Source organism: Capricornis sumatraensis, chromosome 1 (assembly GCF_032405125.1).
Source record: "Capricornis sumatraensis isolate serow.1 chromosome 1, serow.2, whole genome shotgun sequence".
Taxonomy (NCBI): domain Eukaryota; kingdom Metazoa; phylum Chordata; class Mammalia; order Artiodactyla; family Bovidae; genus Capricornis; species Capricornis sumatraensis.
Genome location: NC_091069.1, coordinates 40,094,800 through 40,110,774, shown reverse-complemented (window position 1 = coordinate 40,110,774; position 15,975 = coordinate 40,094,800). Strand labels below are relative to the sequence as shown.

General features: G+C 43.8%; 1 protein-coding gene across 1 annotated transcript in view; it reads right to left on the bottom strand.

The window, feature by feature from the left end:
* Positions 1–13,819: 13,819 nt before the first annotated feature.
* The window catches only part of DNAAF10 (dynein axonemal assembly factor 10), a 31,043-nt gene continuing 28,887 nt past the window's right edge, over positions 13,820–15,975 (bottom strand). The window contains exon 8 of the mRNA XM_068975136.1: positions 13,820–14,954. Coding sequence (XP_068831237.1) covers positions 14,747–14,954 — 208 coding nt within the window. The 3' untranslated portion in view covers positions 13,820–14,746. The remainder of the gene's footprint in view (positions 14,955–15,975) is intronic.

Genomic DNA, 15,975 nt, shown 5'->3' with positions numbered 1-15,975 from the left:
AAGTTACGCGTCTTTTGGTTCTTCTGCCTTTGTTTCTCCCTCTGACCTGCATAGTGGTTAGATGGCTAGCATCCCAGTAGCCGTCCTGGACCATGAAGCGATTAGAAGAGAAGCCACGTACAGGCACTGTGGAGAAGAAGGGAGGCAGCACCATGGAGCTCTGCCCTGCAACCCTAGGCTGCTTTCATCTGGACTGCCATCGTGCTGAGAATAAACCCAGGACTTTCTGGGTCTTTGTTACGTGCAACTGAATGCAATCTCTAAATGACACCATTGCTTCCAAACATTTAACCAATAAGCCAGTCTTTACTGAGTACTTACTATGATGAGCCCAGTCAACTGCTATGGATAATCACCACAATGCCCTTGCCCATCCCCAAATTGGGCTGTCCTTACAGGGTCAGAGCCACCAGGTATGTGAGCTTGTAGTAATACACTGACTCCCCATCCTTTCTTGCCCATAAGTGATCTCAGTCCACAGGACTGACCGAGCAAACTTGACATTCCCATCTCTTTGGCTCAGATCATTGAAGGAGATCAGTCTATGGACACACACACACACACACACACACACACACACACACACCAGTGCATACAAAAAACAAAACAGCTCTTCTTGGGAGCCACAAAACTTCCTTATCTTCCAGTCTCAGGAATTTTCCAGGATAAACCTTTGGCCCCCTTTAAGAGATGACCTGCCTGATGAAATATGTGACAGCTCCACGGAATAAAAATTTGTAGAGTTAATAATTCAAAACTACTATTAAATCAATGCACTTCTTTTTGGTTTGTCAATATGGACTTTTTCAATTAGACAATTTTATTACAGTGATGAATATCAACAGCACAATCAAGAGACTACTGCTCTAACTTACGGTCGGCTTTGCCTAACGATCCATATTTGCTCTTGAATAAATGTGGTGCCTGTAGCCCTCTGAAGATTGATAGACCTTTATTGGCAGCTGAGCCTCTCCCATCCCTGGTGAGGATCAAGCAGGAGTGACTTTCTTTTTTTACCTTTTTAAAAATTTTTTAAATTATGAAAATATGATAACATATTTACAGGAGACTTGGAAAATACAGGACAAGGTTACATATAGTTCCACTATATATTACAATTATTTTTTAAGTAGATAAATTAAGGTTTTTAGCTAGAGTTTCAATATGAAACAAGGAGTGACTCTCTTCACATTTCCTGGAGGGATCCTGGCAAGGGCTTGAGCCCTTCTGCTGACAAATGTTACATAAAGCGTCTGACAAGTAAGCTGAGTCCCCAGCCAAATCCCACTTTTCCTAGTAAATGAAGACAGCAAATAAAATTCCTTTTTAATCTCCGTGGGGATCTGTAGAACCTGTCAATTGGGAATCAAGTGTGGCAAAAGCTCAGTTAAACCTAGGGGATCTCTCTGCTCTAAGTAATGATTCATTGTCACCTGAGTCATTTAGCCTGCTTGTAGGAGAAGGAACGTGGGATATGGAGCCAGATATCTGGGGACCAAGGCTCACTGCACTGGCCTGGCTGGGCCCAGCCCCTCCTGAGCTAACCAGAATGATCAGGGAGCAGGGGTGCTCCCATCTTAGGACTCGGGCTGATAAAAGAAAAGTTCACATACTGAGGTCTGAGAAAGTTATTCTGGCTTATCAATGAGCTCAGTTGAATTTCATGTCAACTAAAACAGCCTGTTTGTGGCCTTTCAAGCAAAAAAGTGTGGGAAATTCTTAAAGAGATGGGAATCTGTATGCAGGTCAAGAAGCAACAGTTAGAATCAGACATGGAAACACAGACTGGTTCCAAATAGGGAAAGGAGTACATCAAGGCTGTATGTTGTCACTCTGCTTATTTAACTTATACTCAGAGTACATCATTCGAAATGCTGGGCTGGAATCAAGATTGCTGGGAGAGATATCAATAACCTCAGATATGCAGATGACTTCACCCATATGGCAGAAAGTGAAGAGGAACTAAAGAGCCTCTTGAAGAAAGTGAAAGAGGACGGTGAAAATGTTGGCTTAAAACTCAACATTCAGAAAACTAAGATCATGGCATTCAGTCCCATCACTTCATGGCAAATAGATGGAGAAACAGTGGAAACAGACTTTATTTTTGGGGGCTCCAACATCACTGCAGATGGTGACTGCAGCCATGAAATTAAAAGACACTTGCTCCTTGGAAGAAAAGCTATGACAAACCTAGACAGCATATTAAAAAGCAGAGACATTACTTTGCCAACAAAGGTCTGTCAAGTCAAGGCTATGGTTTTTCCAGTAGTCATGTATGGATGTGAGAGTTGGACTATAGAGAAAGCTGAGCGCCAAAGAATTGATGCTTTTGAACTGTGATGCTGGAGAAGACTCTTGAGAGTCCCTTGGACTGCAAGGAGATCCAACCAGCCAATCCTAAAGGAAAGCAATCCTGAATGTTCATTGGAAGGACTGATGCTGAAGCTGAAACTCCAATACTTTGGCCACCTGATGCAAAGAACTGACTCATTGGAAAAGACCCTGATGCTGGGAAAGATTGGAGGCAGGAGGAGAAGGAGATGACAGAGGACGAGATGGTTGGAAGGCATCACTGATGCAATGGACATGCGTTTTGAGCAAGCTCTGGGAGTTGGTGATGAACAGAGAAGCCTGGTGAGCTGCAGTCCATGGGGTCGCCAAGAGTTGGACATGACTGAACGACTGAACTGAACTGGAGCATGCACTGTACATCTGCCTCAGTTATTAGAGAAAAGGGCACATTGACCAAAAGTAAAGAATGTCCATGTAAAATATAGTGGTGACTCACTGTGTACGTGCTGATCTGGCTTTTTTGACATCTTGATGGAATGTGTACCTGATTTATTTAGTGTTCTTTGTTCTGACAGATATAGAACCGTGCTGGAAATCGTGCTTCTCTGGAGGAGTTCCTCAGTCATCTGAGAGCTGTCTCCAGGCTGTAAACCTTGGGCTTCCCTGATGGCTCAGCTGGTAAAGAATCTGCCTGCAACCCAGGGGATAAAGGAGGTGCAGGTTCAGTCCCCGGGTTGGGAAGATCCTCTGGAGCAGGAAATGGCAACCCACTGTGGGATTCTTACCTGAAAAGTCCCATGGACAGAGGAGCCCGGTGAGCCACAGTCCAAAGGGTCACAAAGAGCTGGACACGACTGAGCACAAGCACATAGTCCTCAGTTAGCTCAAATAAAATGCTCCCATTTCTATTATAGAATTCTTATTTATTGATTTATTAATTATTTTCATCAACAAGGCCCAAAATTACAATCAAGATGAAGGTTGCAGTAGTTCCCACATTGAAGTCAGGCTATGTTGGCAGAGAAGCAGGCCAGCAGCTGGGCAACCAAGACTGCAGATGCGTGTAGACAGGTTTTTTGGTCCCCATCTGCCCTGTGGACACCAAGCTCCAGCATCAGACCTGGAGGACAGCAGCCTTACAGACTCTACTTAACCAGCTTAACCAGTTTCCACAATTGCATGTCAAACCCTTGTAATAAGCCCGCAGTCACTCTGCTTCTCTGGTTGAACACTAACTGATACCCACCCCAAATCCTCCCAATAGAGTGCTGTTTAGTATAAGTTATCTAGAGCAGCAGTCCCCAAATGTTTTGGCACCAGGGACCAGTTTCACGGAAGACCACAGCCGGCAGGTCCAGGGGGTGGGTGGTGGGTGGTTTTGGGGTGATTCAAACACATTACATTTATTGTGCACTCTATTTCTATTATTATTACATCAGATCCACCTCAGATCATCAGGCATCTCAGACCCCAGAGGCTGGGGACTTCTGATGGAGAATCCATTTCTGCTGCTTGCAGATCCTAAATCCCAAACCATACACATTGCCTAATGTATTTTTAAATGTTTTCAAGATATTAAAAAAAAGTTTTCAAAATGTAAAGCGCTAAATCATGCATGTTGCTGTTCCTTTTGCTAGTACAGACTGTGCTAGGAAGAAAGAAACTCTAGGGTCAGACGGACAGTCAAATCTGAACTCTGCCAGGTAATATTCACACAACTTTGGTTAAGATACTTACTCATTCTGAGCCTGAGTCCCCCTTTGTAAAAAGTGGGTGAAATTTAGCAGTTAGCGCTAGTATCCACGCATACAAGAGAATCTCAAGCTGTCACTGGCTTAAACAAGAAACACGTTCATTAGTCTTCAGGTAGAAGCAGACGCGGTAAACAGACTGTGAGGACCTGGGGGCTCCAAGGTCTTCAGGACCCAGGCTGTTCATCCTCTAGGCTCTACCCCCTTCCTCAGGGTCCCCCACCCCTACCCTATGGTGGGCACACCTACCTGAAGGAGAGGCTGGCAAATGTAATCTTCATTATGGGCTGTGATAAAGACTGGGCTTCTGTCACTGATGAAGGAGGTAACCCTGGGCATGGACTGTTGTTATGCGTGGTGGAAAGTGCTGCCCAGCCCACCTGTGAGCAGTGGTTTTCCTTCTCCCCTCCTACCCTTACGGTGCTCCTTGCCTGCTCCTCCCCCCACCGAACTCCTCCCAAATGCATCAGCAGCTTCCACCGATGCATCGAAAAGATGAAGTTCAGAGTCTGGGTTCCAGAGATGGACAAGCTACATTTATTTCTTTTTTAAATCATTTTTTAAAATTGAAGGATAGTTGATTTACAATATTGTGTTAGTTTCAACTGTACAGAAAAGTGGTTCAATTATATATACGTATATGTCCTTATTCTTTTTTTGTCTGATTCATTTCCATTGTAGTGTAGAGGGAGCCTCTTTAAAAGTAGGTAAATTACATCGTAATTTGTTAAATTAATTTTTATTGGTGTATAATTGCTTTACAATGTCGTGTTACTTTCGGTTGTACAGCCAAGTGAATCAGCTGTGAAAGTGAAAGTTGTTCAGTCGTGTCCGACTCTTTACGACCCCATGGACTGGGGACTGACAGGCTCCTCTGTCCATGGAATTCTCCAGGCAAGAATACTGGAGTGGGTAGCCGTTTCCTTCTCCAGGGGATCTTCCCAACCCAGGAATCAAACCCAGGTATCCCACGTTACCGGCAGATTCTTTGCCATCTGAGCCACCAGGGAATCAGCTATGCATATACACAATTTCCCTCTTTTCGGATTTCCTTCCCATTTAGGTCACCACAGACCACTGAGTAGAGTTCCAGCATATTCTCATTAGTTATCTATTTTATACATAGCATCAGTAGTGTATATGTGTTGATCCCAATCTCCCATTTCATCCCACCCCCACCCCGAACCGCGTTTCTGTACTTCTGGAGCTCCTGCTTCCTGGCCGCAGGGCTTCGGGTAAACCTCCTAACCTCTTGAAGCCTGTTGTTCAATTGCAAATGTCCACAGCAATAGTGCTGACTCAAAGTTTTGTGGTGAAGAGTGAACAAGTTACTGCGAACGAGGAGACAGTATAGTGCCTGCCACATAGTTACTAAGCAGTAAATATTAGCTGTGATTATTGTCAATGTGATTATTTTTATGTTACCTTGGTCAAGTCTCTCCAGAGACAAACTAATGGTGTTTTTTTCCCTCTGGGTTCATTCTTCACAGCTTTCTTCAGCTTCGGGAGCCTGAACAGTGAGAAATAGGATGAGGCTTAGGACGTTTCTTCTAAGAAGCTTCACTGAGCAGATTTGGGAAGTCCAGTGCACGCCCGATGGCCCTTCACACATAAGTAAGGAACCTAGCTGCCAGGACTCCCCTCCTGAGCCCTCCCAGGAGTTCAGGGCCCCCCTGGTGGGTGCTGACAGCCTCCCCTTGTCTATCCTTCCGAGTCTGCTGTTCAGTGGCCGTGAGGACCAGGCCAGCTTCTCCCCACAGCACAGGAGTGTGACTGTTATCTCTCACCAGATAAGCAGCGTGTTCAGCCCAGGTCAAACACTCACTTATCTGCAGGTGCTAAGCACCAAGCCTCTGCCTTTCTTCCTCCAGTCACTTCCTGCTCACTCTTATCGCCTCTGAGCATGGTGTGGTTAGCTCACCTGATCTCAGCTTCTGGCTTGAGGCCTGAGAGGTGGTGTCATGGTTCCAGGGGACTGGAGTGGAGAGCGGCTTCCTTGGGCAGTGCACGGAGAAGAGCCCTGGGCCAGGGTCAGGGGATGCAGAACCCGGCCTGTCTCCAAATGAACCATGGGTCTCAGCCGTTTCTGACGCCTCTTCCAGAACTGACAATTCTGATTTGCTGCGAAAGGCCCCTGAGTGAGCATTCTTAGGGCCTGTGGATGAAGAATGTTGCCTGCCATATCAGGAAGCAAAGGGTGTTGTGGCCATCAGCTACTGCAGCTGCCCCTAGAGTTCACCCTGAGGGAACGCAGGATGGAGAAAACAGGACACTGGCCCTCGATAGTTAAGGTGCTTATCAAAGGGATGATTTTAGTGACTACTGCATCCTCTCATACAAAAAAAAAGTGCTAAATCCATTAATTTAAGATGTCTGGTTTTCTTTAATTAACAGCAATCTTTTGATGCTCCAACAACCGGTTATTTGTTTGTTTTGCTTTTTTAATGCTTGGCTGAGCTAGGTCTTGGTTGCCCACAGACTTTCTCTAGGTGCGGCAAGCAGGGACTGCCCCCTGGCTGTGTGCAGGCCTCTCATTGCAGTGGCTTCCCTTGTTGCAGAGCACAGGCTTTAGGCACGTGAGCTTCAGCAGCTGCGGGCACGGTAGTTGTGAGATGACTCCAATGCAGCACTCAGGCGCTAGAGCACGTGGGCTTCAGCAGTTGCAGCTGGAGGGCACAAGAGCAAAGGCTTGAGTCGTGGTGCCCCAGCCTAGTGGCTACACAGCAAGTGGGATCTTCCCAGACCAAGGATCGATACCCCATCCCACGCGTTGGCAGGAGAATTCTTAACCACTAGATCACCAGGGAAGTTCGACAACCTGGTTTTTGTTGCAAAACTCCTACGTATCCTGGCTCCTCCCTTACTACTTCTTCAGAGCAGTCCCTCAGAGCTATCTCAGAGGCTGCCCCCTGGGGCTTGAGTCCGCAGCAATCCACCAAATAAAACATAATTCTCAACTGTGTATTTTTTTTTTTTCAGTCTACAGACCAACCAGAGAAGTTGAAGAAGATTTAAAACGAGGAGCCGGAAGTATGTCTTCAGCCTTCTGGTGAAGGAGAACTGTGAGTCTCTCTTGACCGCACTGTTGATTTAATGTTGTTTGTGTGGCTATGTGGTCCACGGTGCCCACAGTGGGCGGGTGGAGGCCTCTTGCTCATCAGCTTGTTCATGCAGAAATAGCTTGTGAGAGCAATAACTATCCCATGCAAATCCCGAGTAAGAAAGGTGGGGGAAAATTCTAGAATATTTGCAAGAAGTTAAGTAATGACATAAAGAAGTCCTCACTTAAGAAATACTTCACATTATAATCAGCACTTACAGCATGAACTAGTGGTGGACAGGGGAAGCACATATTATTTATTTACTCTACAAGATGATTTCCTCACTTTATAAAAAGCCAGATATTTCTTCTAGGAAGTCAGCATTCATGGGTACTAAATGTAAAGTTGATGCATGTAATAAAGCTAATTATACAACTTTTGACAAATAAACCTACTGTTTAATAAGCATAATAAACATAGCCGTGCTCTGCCGTGTTATAGATAAAGTGTTTTGTTTTATGTTTTAATAAACACACATTCTGGGGATAAATTTCCATAAGTGTTGTACAGCAGAAACTAACATTTGCTGACACAGTTCTGTATAGTCAAAGCTATGTTTTTTCCAGTAGTCATGTATGGGTGTGAGAGCTGGACCATAAAGAAAAGCTGAGCTTTGAAGAATGGATGCTTTTGAATTGTGGTGCTGGAGAAGACTCTTGAGAGTCCCTTGGACAGCAAAGAGATGAACCAGTCAGTCCTAAAGGAAATCAAGTCTGAATATTCATTGGAAGGACTGATGCTGATGCTGAAGCTGAAGCTCCAATACTTTGACCACCTGATGCGAAGAGTTGACTCATTGGAAAAGACCCAGATGCTGGGAAAGACTGAGGGCAGGAGGAGAAGGGGCAACAGAGGATAAGATGGTTGGATGGCATCACTGACTCAGTGGACATGAGTTTGAGCAAGCTTCGGGAGATAGTGAAAGACACGGAAGCCTAGCGTGCTGCCGTTCATGCGGTCACAAAGAGTGGGACACGACTTGGCGACTGAACCAAAAAAACCAGCAACAAAGCAATCATACTCCAATAAAAATTAATTTAAAAAGAAAATAAAGTTAGGTCAAAAAAATTCTGTAAGATAATGTCTTTCTCAAGGTCCAATGTAACGTGTGTGCCTACTTGTGAATTGGATAGAGAAGTGAAATCCATATTCTGTGATGAAAGGTCTGTAATACTAACATTTTACCACAAGGGGGCAGCGCACCACAGGGTAGTAAACAGCAAAACCCGCGATCGGGAATGCACAGCCCTGGGCAAGACTGCCTCCTTCCTGGGACCGGGGGGGTGGGGGGACAATTCATTTACAGTTATGAATAGGCAGATCTGATGGTGCCTTGGGACAACCGAAAGCCCTAAGTATTTGCCAGAAACCTCTTAGCTGTTCTCCTGCAGAAAAAGGATGAAATCATTTTGTGTGGTGAACTTAAACATTGACAGAAACAATGTTTCCTATATAAATACAAAATTTGCCCACCGACATCATCAACAAATGCGATTTTAAGCAGGTACCAATACACACTGACTTGTAAACATACTGTTTCCCCTTCAAGTTTCTTTCGTGAGCTTATAGAAGTGCATGCTCTCTCACTCAGCTGTCACTCAGTCGTGTCTGACTCTTTGTGACCCTCTGGACTGTAGCCCGCTGGTCTCTTCCGTTCAGGGGACTTTTCAGGCAAGAGTACTGGAGTGGGGTGCCATTTCCTCCTCCAGGGGATCTTCCCGACCTAGGGATTGAACACGTGTCTCCTGCATTCCAGGTGGTTTCTTTACCGCTGAGCCAGCAGGGAAATGCATGAAGTAAAATAATTCATTCATGTTCTACTGATCATGTCTTTGGACTGGCTCTGGATGGAAATAGTGCCTAGGATTTACAGTAAATTATCATTGAGTAAGGGCTTCCCTGCTGGATCAGACAGTAAATAATCTGCCTGCAATTACTGAGTAAAAATAAGTTCCCAAGAAATTTAGGATAGAAAATTAGAGGTGTTTTTGTTTTATTTTAGGGAAAATTTTCCTTTGATATTTTTGTAATGGCCTAGATTTCCACGGAATGTATTGAAATATCATAAGTGATTAAACATGTCAGGAAACCAAGTGATTCTACTATGTCTTGTCTATACCAGCTGAAGGACAAATCAATGGTCCTATTGGTTCCAGGTCCTAGATCTGGCCGAAAGCGGCACATGAATTGATCACTCCATAGTTTTCATCTCATGGGAAAACTTAGCCAGGGGGAGTTTACGCTTGACTATGTGGCAGATCCACATATGTCTTCTGATACTCATTTCCCTGTGGTCCTTTGTACCAAAGCTGCCAGCTGTCAGCTGAGTGTATCACTGCACAGAATAAAGTCTATGTTGCTCAGACTTACTTTTAGGTATGACCAAACCATGGCCTATAAAGATCCCCTTTCAATGGAATGAAAGCAAAAGTGGTGTTCTTTAAAGTGGCAGGGCATTACTTTCCTGATGGCTAAAATGTGGATGTGATGATTGGAGCTGGAGCAGCCACACTGGGTGTTGTGGAGAAAGACGGATCATGCAGAGGGTGGAGAAACAAGACGGAGAGAGCCAGGTCTCTCATTATTATGAGCCATCACAGCAGCCTGGATTACCTCCCTGGATTGCTATAAGAAAGAAAAATACAAATATTTTGTGTTTTCAGTTACCTGCAGCTGAATCTGTGTATCAATAGAGGTATCTTGAGAAAACAGATGAGATGTAATTAAGATGGAATTTTTACTCATTTTGTCATTGTTTCATATTTTTTAAATCAACAATCAACATTTAACTGAACACTGTATGAAGGACAGCGCTGGGTGATCTGGTATTATCCTTAAGGACAGAGTTGGATTAAGACACCATAAGCAAAGTTCAATTGTTAAAAAAAATCCTTCAGGAGAATTTCTCCGGCACTACTGTATAAGTGCAGCAGTATTTGATCAGAGTCATAGCTGCTTCTGACATGTATGCTTTCCCTCCGGGGAGCAGAGGTTGTGTTTATCTTGCATTTTCTTTGTGATGCAAGAACACAAAGTCACAATCCTATTCCTCCCTTCAAACCTGAAGTGTGATGCAAAACCGGGGACCCTGTGTTGATGGCCATGGTATCGTGAGGCTAACCTGCGTCTGCTCCCTCTGTGCTGTCCTGATAACTCTTTAGTGGGGGTTCCCAGGCGGTCCAGTGATTAGGACTTGATGCTTTCACTGGCGTTGCCCAGGTTCAATCCCTGGTCAGGGAACAAAGATCCTGAAGCCTGGGTGGTGCAGAAAAACAAAACAAAACAAAAAACCCCACCACTTTTCTGGTTCAAGGTTGAGCAGAGGCAGGCTCCTTTCCCTCTAGATCCCTACACAGTGTCACAGATTCTAGAAAAAAAAGTTTTCACACCACCCGTTGTCCGCCCAATCCCATAGGGAAGATAGAGCGGGGAGTCCACAGGCCAGAGGACTTCTCAACACTCCAGGCAGCATTCAGGGTGTGGGGCCGAGGGGTAGGGGACATTTTCTGGCAGCCCTGAGTCCTCACCTGGATGGATGAGGGACAGGACTGCTGTCAGCAGGTCCCAACGGATCTGAGAGTAGCATGTGCCCAATGCCCCAGGTTCTCTCAGGAGCAGCATCAGGCCCTTCTAGGACTTATTATATAGCCTATAAGGCCTGCAGGGTAGAGCCCAGCTTTAAGGAAGAGTTCCGTGGAAAGAGAAGCCTGGCAACCTAATCTCATTCAGAGTAAGGAGGGCAGCTATACAACATGATGAGGGTAGCAAGGCCTTCAGCGACAGGGGCTTTCTGGGCAAAGCCGATCCTTTTTAGAAACATAACTAAAAGCCAATGGCCAATTTATTTTCCAAATTAGACACAGCATCTGATACAGATGGTGATATTCTACTCGTGTTGCACAAGCCAGTTTTGTACAATGCAAAGCCTACGGGCGTCACCTACTTCAGGGGACCATCTGGTGACCAAAAGGAAAGCATCTCTCTGTATGAAGCAGCCCTTGCCTGGAAAGGCCTAGGCCCCATGGTGAGAACTATTCCTGGATCCCTTATCAAAACAGTCCACAATTTACCACCACACCTAGCAAAGAGCCATATGTTAACACAAAAGCAGAGAGGAACTGGCAGTCAAAATGTGCCCAGTATTCAAGGGACTCACTGCTCTGCGATGCTCTGATTATTTTAGGCTTCACTGAGGCCAAGAATTGATGCTTTTGAACTGTGGTGCTGGAGAAGACTCAAGAGTCCCTTGGACTGCAAGGAGGTCAAACCAGTCAATCCTAAAGGAAATCAACTCTGAATATTCATTCGAAGGATCGATGCTGAAGCTCTAATACTTTGGCCACCTGCCTGATGTGAAGAGCCAACTCTTTGGGAAAAGACTCTGATATTGGGAAAGACTGAAGGCAAGAGAAGTGCATGACAGAGGACGAGATGGATGGCATCACTGACTCAGTGAGCTAATTCCAGGAGACAGTGAAGGACAGGGAAGGCTAGTATGCTGCAATCCAGGGGGTTACAAAAATTCAGACACAACTGAGCGACCAAATAAGGCCTGGATAAATTCTTTCTAAATGCTTTCAAGAATGTCTGTCTCTAATTCTACACTCACAGGAAGCCTCCAGAACACAGCACCTCAGAGAAGTTGACACGAAGAGGAAGGAGCACCAATTGGCAAGCTTAAGCATTGTGGTACTTAAGAGACTCAACCCTCACTGTATCGTAAGGGAAGTGCCATTCCGGTTTTTGCATGGTCAGTTTCTACTGTCTAGTGCAGGACAGCCTCATCATTTCAGGTGGGGGTACTGACAAAGCTGAGGATCACGGTGGGGTCCACACTAAGTTAATGATGCTGGTCCAGGAGGCTAGCTGGCTCCATGGGACAACACTCTCTAGACTCAGGATAGTAAGTGTGGGCTCACCTGCCAACAGTAGGGAATGGCTACTAATAGAGTGTGATAAAACTCGTGAAGCTCAAGAGAAAACAAGTACCATGACTGAGTAGCAATGTCTGCAATAGATCAGGGGCAAGGAGGGGTGTAGACAGATGAGTGGGATGGGGTACCCACATAACAAGTAATGTGTTTCATCACTTTTAACAAGCACATCATCCCTACCCTCCCTTCTTCCATCTTTGAAATTGGGATGCCTCTTTTAACCACTGTGCCAGATTGTATTTCCAAAAATGAACACGATATTTCAGTCTCTCACATGTTCTTCCAGAACCTAGCCAAGCTCCCATCAGAAAGTGGAATATATGTCCCCTCCCCATGCATTGGTGGGATGGTTGGAGGGAGTGGGTATGACTGCCTTAGCTGATATAATAGTGAGGTAAAAGTGATGCTGAGTGAATTATGAAGGTAGGCCATTAAAAACATTATAGCTTCTACCTGGCCTTCTCTTTGGGGATGCTCATTCTTGGAAACCGGCCACTATGCTCTGAGAAAGCCCATGCCATAGGGAGAGGCCCCTGGCTCTCAGGCCTAGCTGAAGTCCCAGGGGACAGTCAGCACCACCTTGCAAGCCATCTGAGCGCTGCCTTGGAAGCAGGTCCTCCAGCCTTGAGCAAGACTGCCTGACGGACTCTGTGTGGAGCACAGATGAACCTCCCTGCTAAGCCCTGCTCGAACAACAGACCTTAAACACAGTAAATGATGTTGCTGTTTAAGATACTAAGGTTAGCAGTGGTTTGTTACACAGCAGTTAAGCCAGACAGCAATGGTAACAGTTGTCATGGCCTGCATGTGTACACCAAAACTTGTAGGATAAGTGTCAGTTAACTGAAGGAAAACCTTGAAGACAATAGAGAGTGTGTTTTAAAGAAACGTTGCATCATCAACGATGTTCATGATGGTATCCTTAGAGAAACGACAATACTGTAAGGAGAAAAAGAATAGTAGTGGCTCAATTCAAAAAGTGACTCAGAAGGATCAGACTCTGAATAGGAAGAAATCTGAGGAATATCACACCAAATTTATTTTGAATATATTTTCCTTTTAAAGGACATACAAGAGTGACATATAATGAAAAAAACTGTATCTAAATAAGTTTGAAAAAGCATTCAGTGAATATGAAAGAAACACTAAGTGATAAGAATGCATTGTATCAGTTTCATTGGCAACATTTTTCTTTCTCAGTGGCATAAGATAATCTTACGATCAAGGACATCTTAGGGCGTCCTTGGTGGCTCAGTAGTAAGGAATCCATCTGCCAATGCAGGAGACACGAGTTTGATCCCTGGTCCAGGAAGATCCCACATGGTGTGGAGCAACCAAGCCCGTGAGCCACAACTATTTAGCCTGTGCTCTAAAGCCCAGGAACCAGAACTACTGAAGCCCACGTGCCCTGGAGCCCATAGTGTGCAACAAGAGAAGTCACCACAGTGAGAAGCCCGCACACTGCAACTACAGAGCAGCCCTCGCTCGCCACTAGAGAAAAGCCCGTGAGCAGTAAAGACCTAGCACAGTCAAAAGTGAATAAATAAAATCTTAAAAGTGTTTTATCCCTCGACTTAAATCTAATTATACCACCAAACATAAGTGTTCTAAGAAACTTCACAAATTTTTCATTTTTTTCCTTTGAAAATTAAAAACAAAAACAAAACACAAAGATAGGCTTTTTAAAAGTTCAATTTAATTTTTACTTTAATAATTACATCTGTAGCTTGGTTCTATAAACATTTAGGGAATTCAAACAAGTGACTTTCTAAGAACCCCTGAAATCACAAGAATTTTATGAGTGTTTTAGGTGGTTCTGTCTCTTGAAGGGCACTGGGGAAACAAAGTGACGTAAGAGATACTTATTAATATGCATTTACAAAGCAAAAGAAGGGATGACGTTGGTTTTATTATTCCCATTAAAAGAATCAAAACTTCTACAGACTTCAAAAACAAAATTTATTCACAAAATATATTAAAAAGTTTGACAAAAAACAAGACTACAAAAGCCCCACAGTCTTACACATCTCAACATCATCACAGTCAGCAGCTGAACAGTCTCCAGTATTCAACTTGTTTTTTAAGATTAAAAAATTGTTAGAAAAGTCTTTGTCAATCACAGCATTTTATTCTGAGTTAAATAGCTGAAAACTGATGACATGTCATTTTGGTATTTTATAGAGTAATGTTCTTTATGGAGATTTATTGACACCGAACTATCTCAAAGTGTATTTATCTATGAAGGTTAATTCGCAATAGTCTTACCAAGGTAAACTATTTTAAAACAAATTAAATCACTACTACAAACCTGTGAAGACTAAAATGCAATACAACTGTAATTACAGAATATGAAACTCTCAGGACATAGAACAAATTTAAAATAATTAATTATAGAAAAGTTTCAACTTTTTATTAGAAATGGAGGGCAGAGGAACAGAATTGCCTCTGGAGACCTTGGCGCCCCATGTGCAACAGCAAACCACCACCCAGTCAAGACGCTGGTCAGGCCATGTGACCTTTCATAGCCAGAGAGAGGCTGGCCCAGAGGTTTGTGTCTGACGCCTTTTCCCGTCAGTCAAATCGCACTTTGTTCAGTGAGGGTCAGAGGATACCAGAACGTATTCTATATTCTCTGAGTATTTGCTTTGGAGGGTTTCAAGTCCAAAGATCAAATTTTGTGGAGTTTTGTAACAATCAGTACTCTCACCATTTGGTCAAATGAACTACAGATGCACAGACCCCTCTTATCTGGACTCCAGTCCAAACTTGAAATGGGCTGAGTAGACAACGTAACATTCTGCAGAAGGCTGACGGAACCTGCAACTCCCATCTCTACACCCTCGGAGTCTTTCTTTGATCGCTGAATCGGGTATTCGCTGAAAATAAGATCAAAGCGTAAGAGGAGATAGACCTTAGTATTTGTCATTTTATTCTTACACATGTGCTCCAACAGCCATTTTTATTTCTCACTTGACTACTGGAACTGATAAATAAATACTAAGGCATCTTTCTTGGAGAAGGAAGTGAATACACACTCCGGTATTCTTGCCTGGAGAATTCCATGGACAGGGGGAGCCTGGCGGTCTATCGTCCACGGGGTTGCAAAGAGTCAGACATGACTGTCTGACTAACACAAGGCATCTTTCTAATGTTGAGTTGTATCGCAATAAGGAGACAGTATTTCAACCTCAAGCCCAAACCCCACAAATCTCATAAAAAGCCATTATTTCTACTAAAAACGTTGAAACATCATTTCTGTTCAGCGTGAGTATTTTTTATTTTACTATGAAAGTTCTAGATTGATCTAGCATCTTTAATAAATTGACCTGGTGCTCTTAATCATCTTTTACTATAATTCTCCTCTAGATGTGGATTGTTAGATGCCACAAGTAACCTTTTGCCTTACAAGTAACATTTGCAGAACCTCATCTTAACACTTCCAGAAAGGGAAACGGATGCTGGTTTCTAAGCCCAACGTTCTTCCAAGCTGAAGGACCTTCTATGTACCATTTCTAAGGGAAAGTACTACTGGGAGGAGATTTTAGATCTGGACATCATTGCCTCAAAAAAAAAAAAAAAAACAACAACAGTGAGTTCTAGAACGTTTGATCTTCTATCAGCTAAGAATATAAAATCATAACATAAAAAGAGATGAAGGTTAACAACTCATAAATACGATTTGGTCTAGATTTGAGAAAGTGAAAAATGAAACACCTGTCCCCCATGGAGATGTGTTCCTAGTGAAACACAGGGGTACTCCTCCAAAGGTCTTTTAAACCCTGTTAGGTATCAAACTATGACTACCTTTATTTCAAAAGTAGTAATAAAGGCCAAGACTTTAAGAGGCATGAAGTAACTCAGAAGCAGAACAGAAACAAAGAAATGATAAGAGATAAC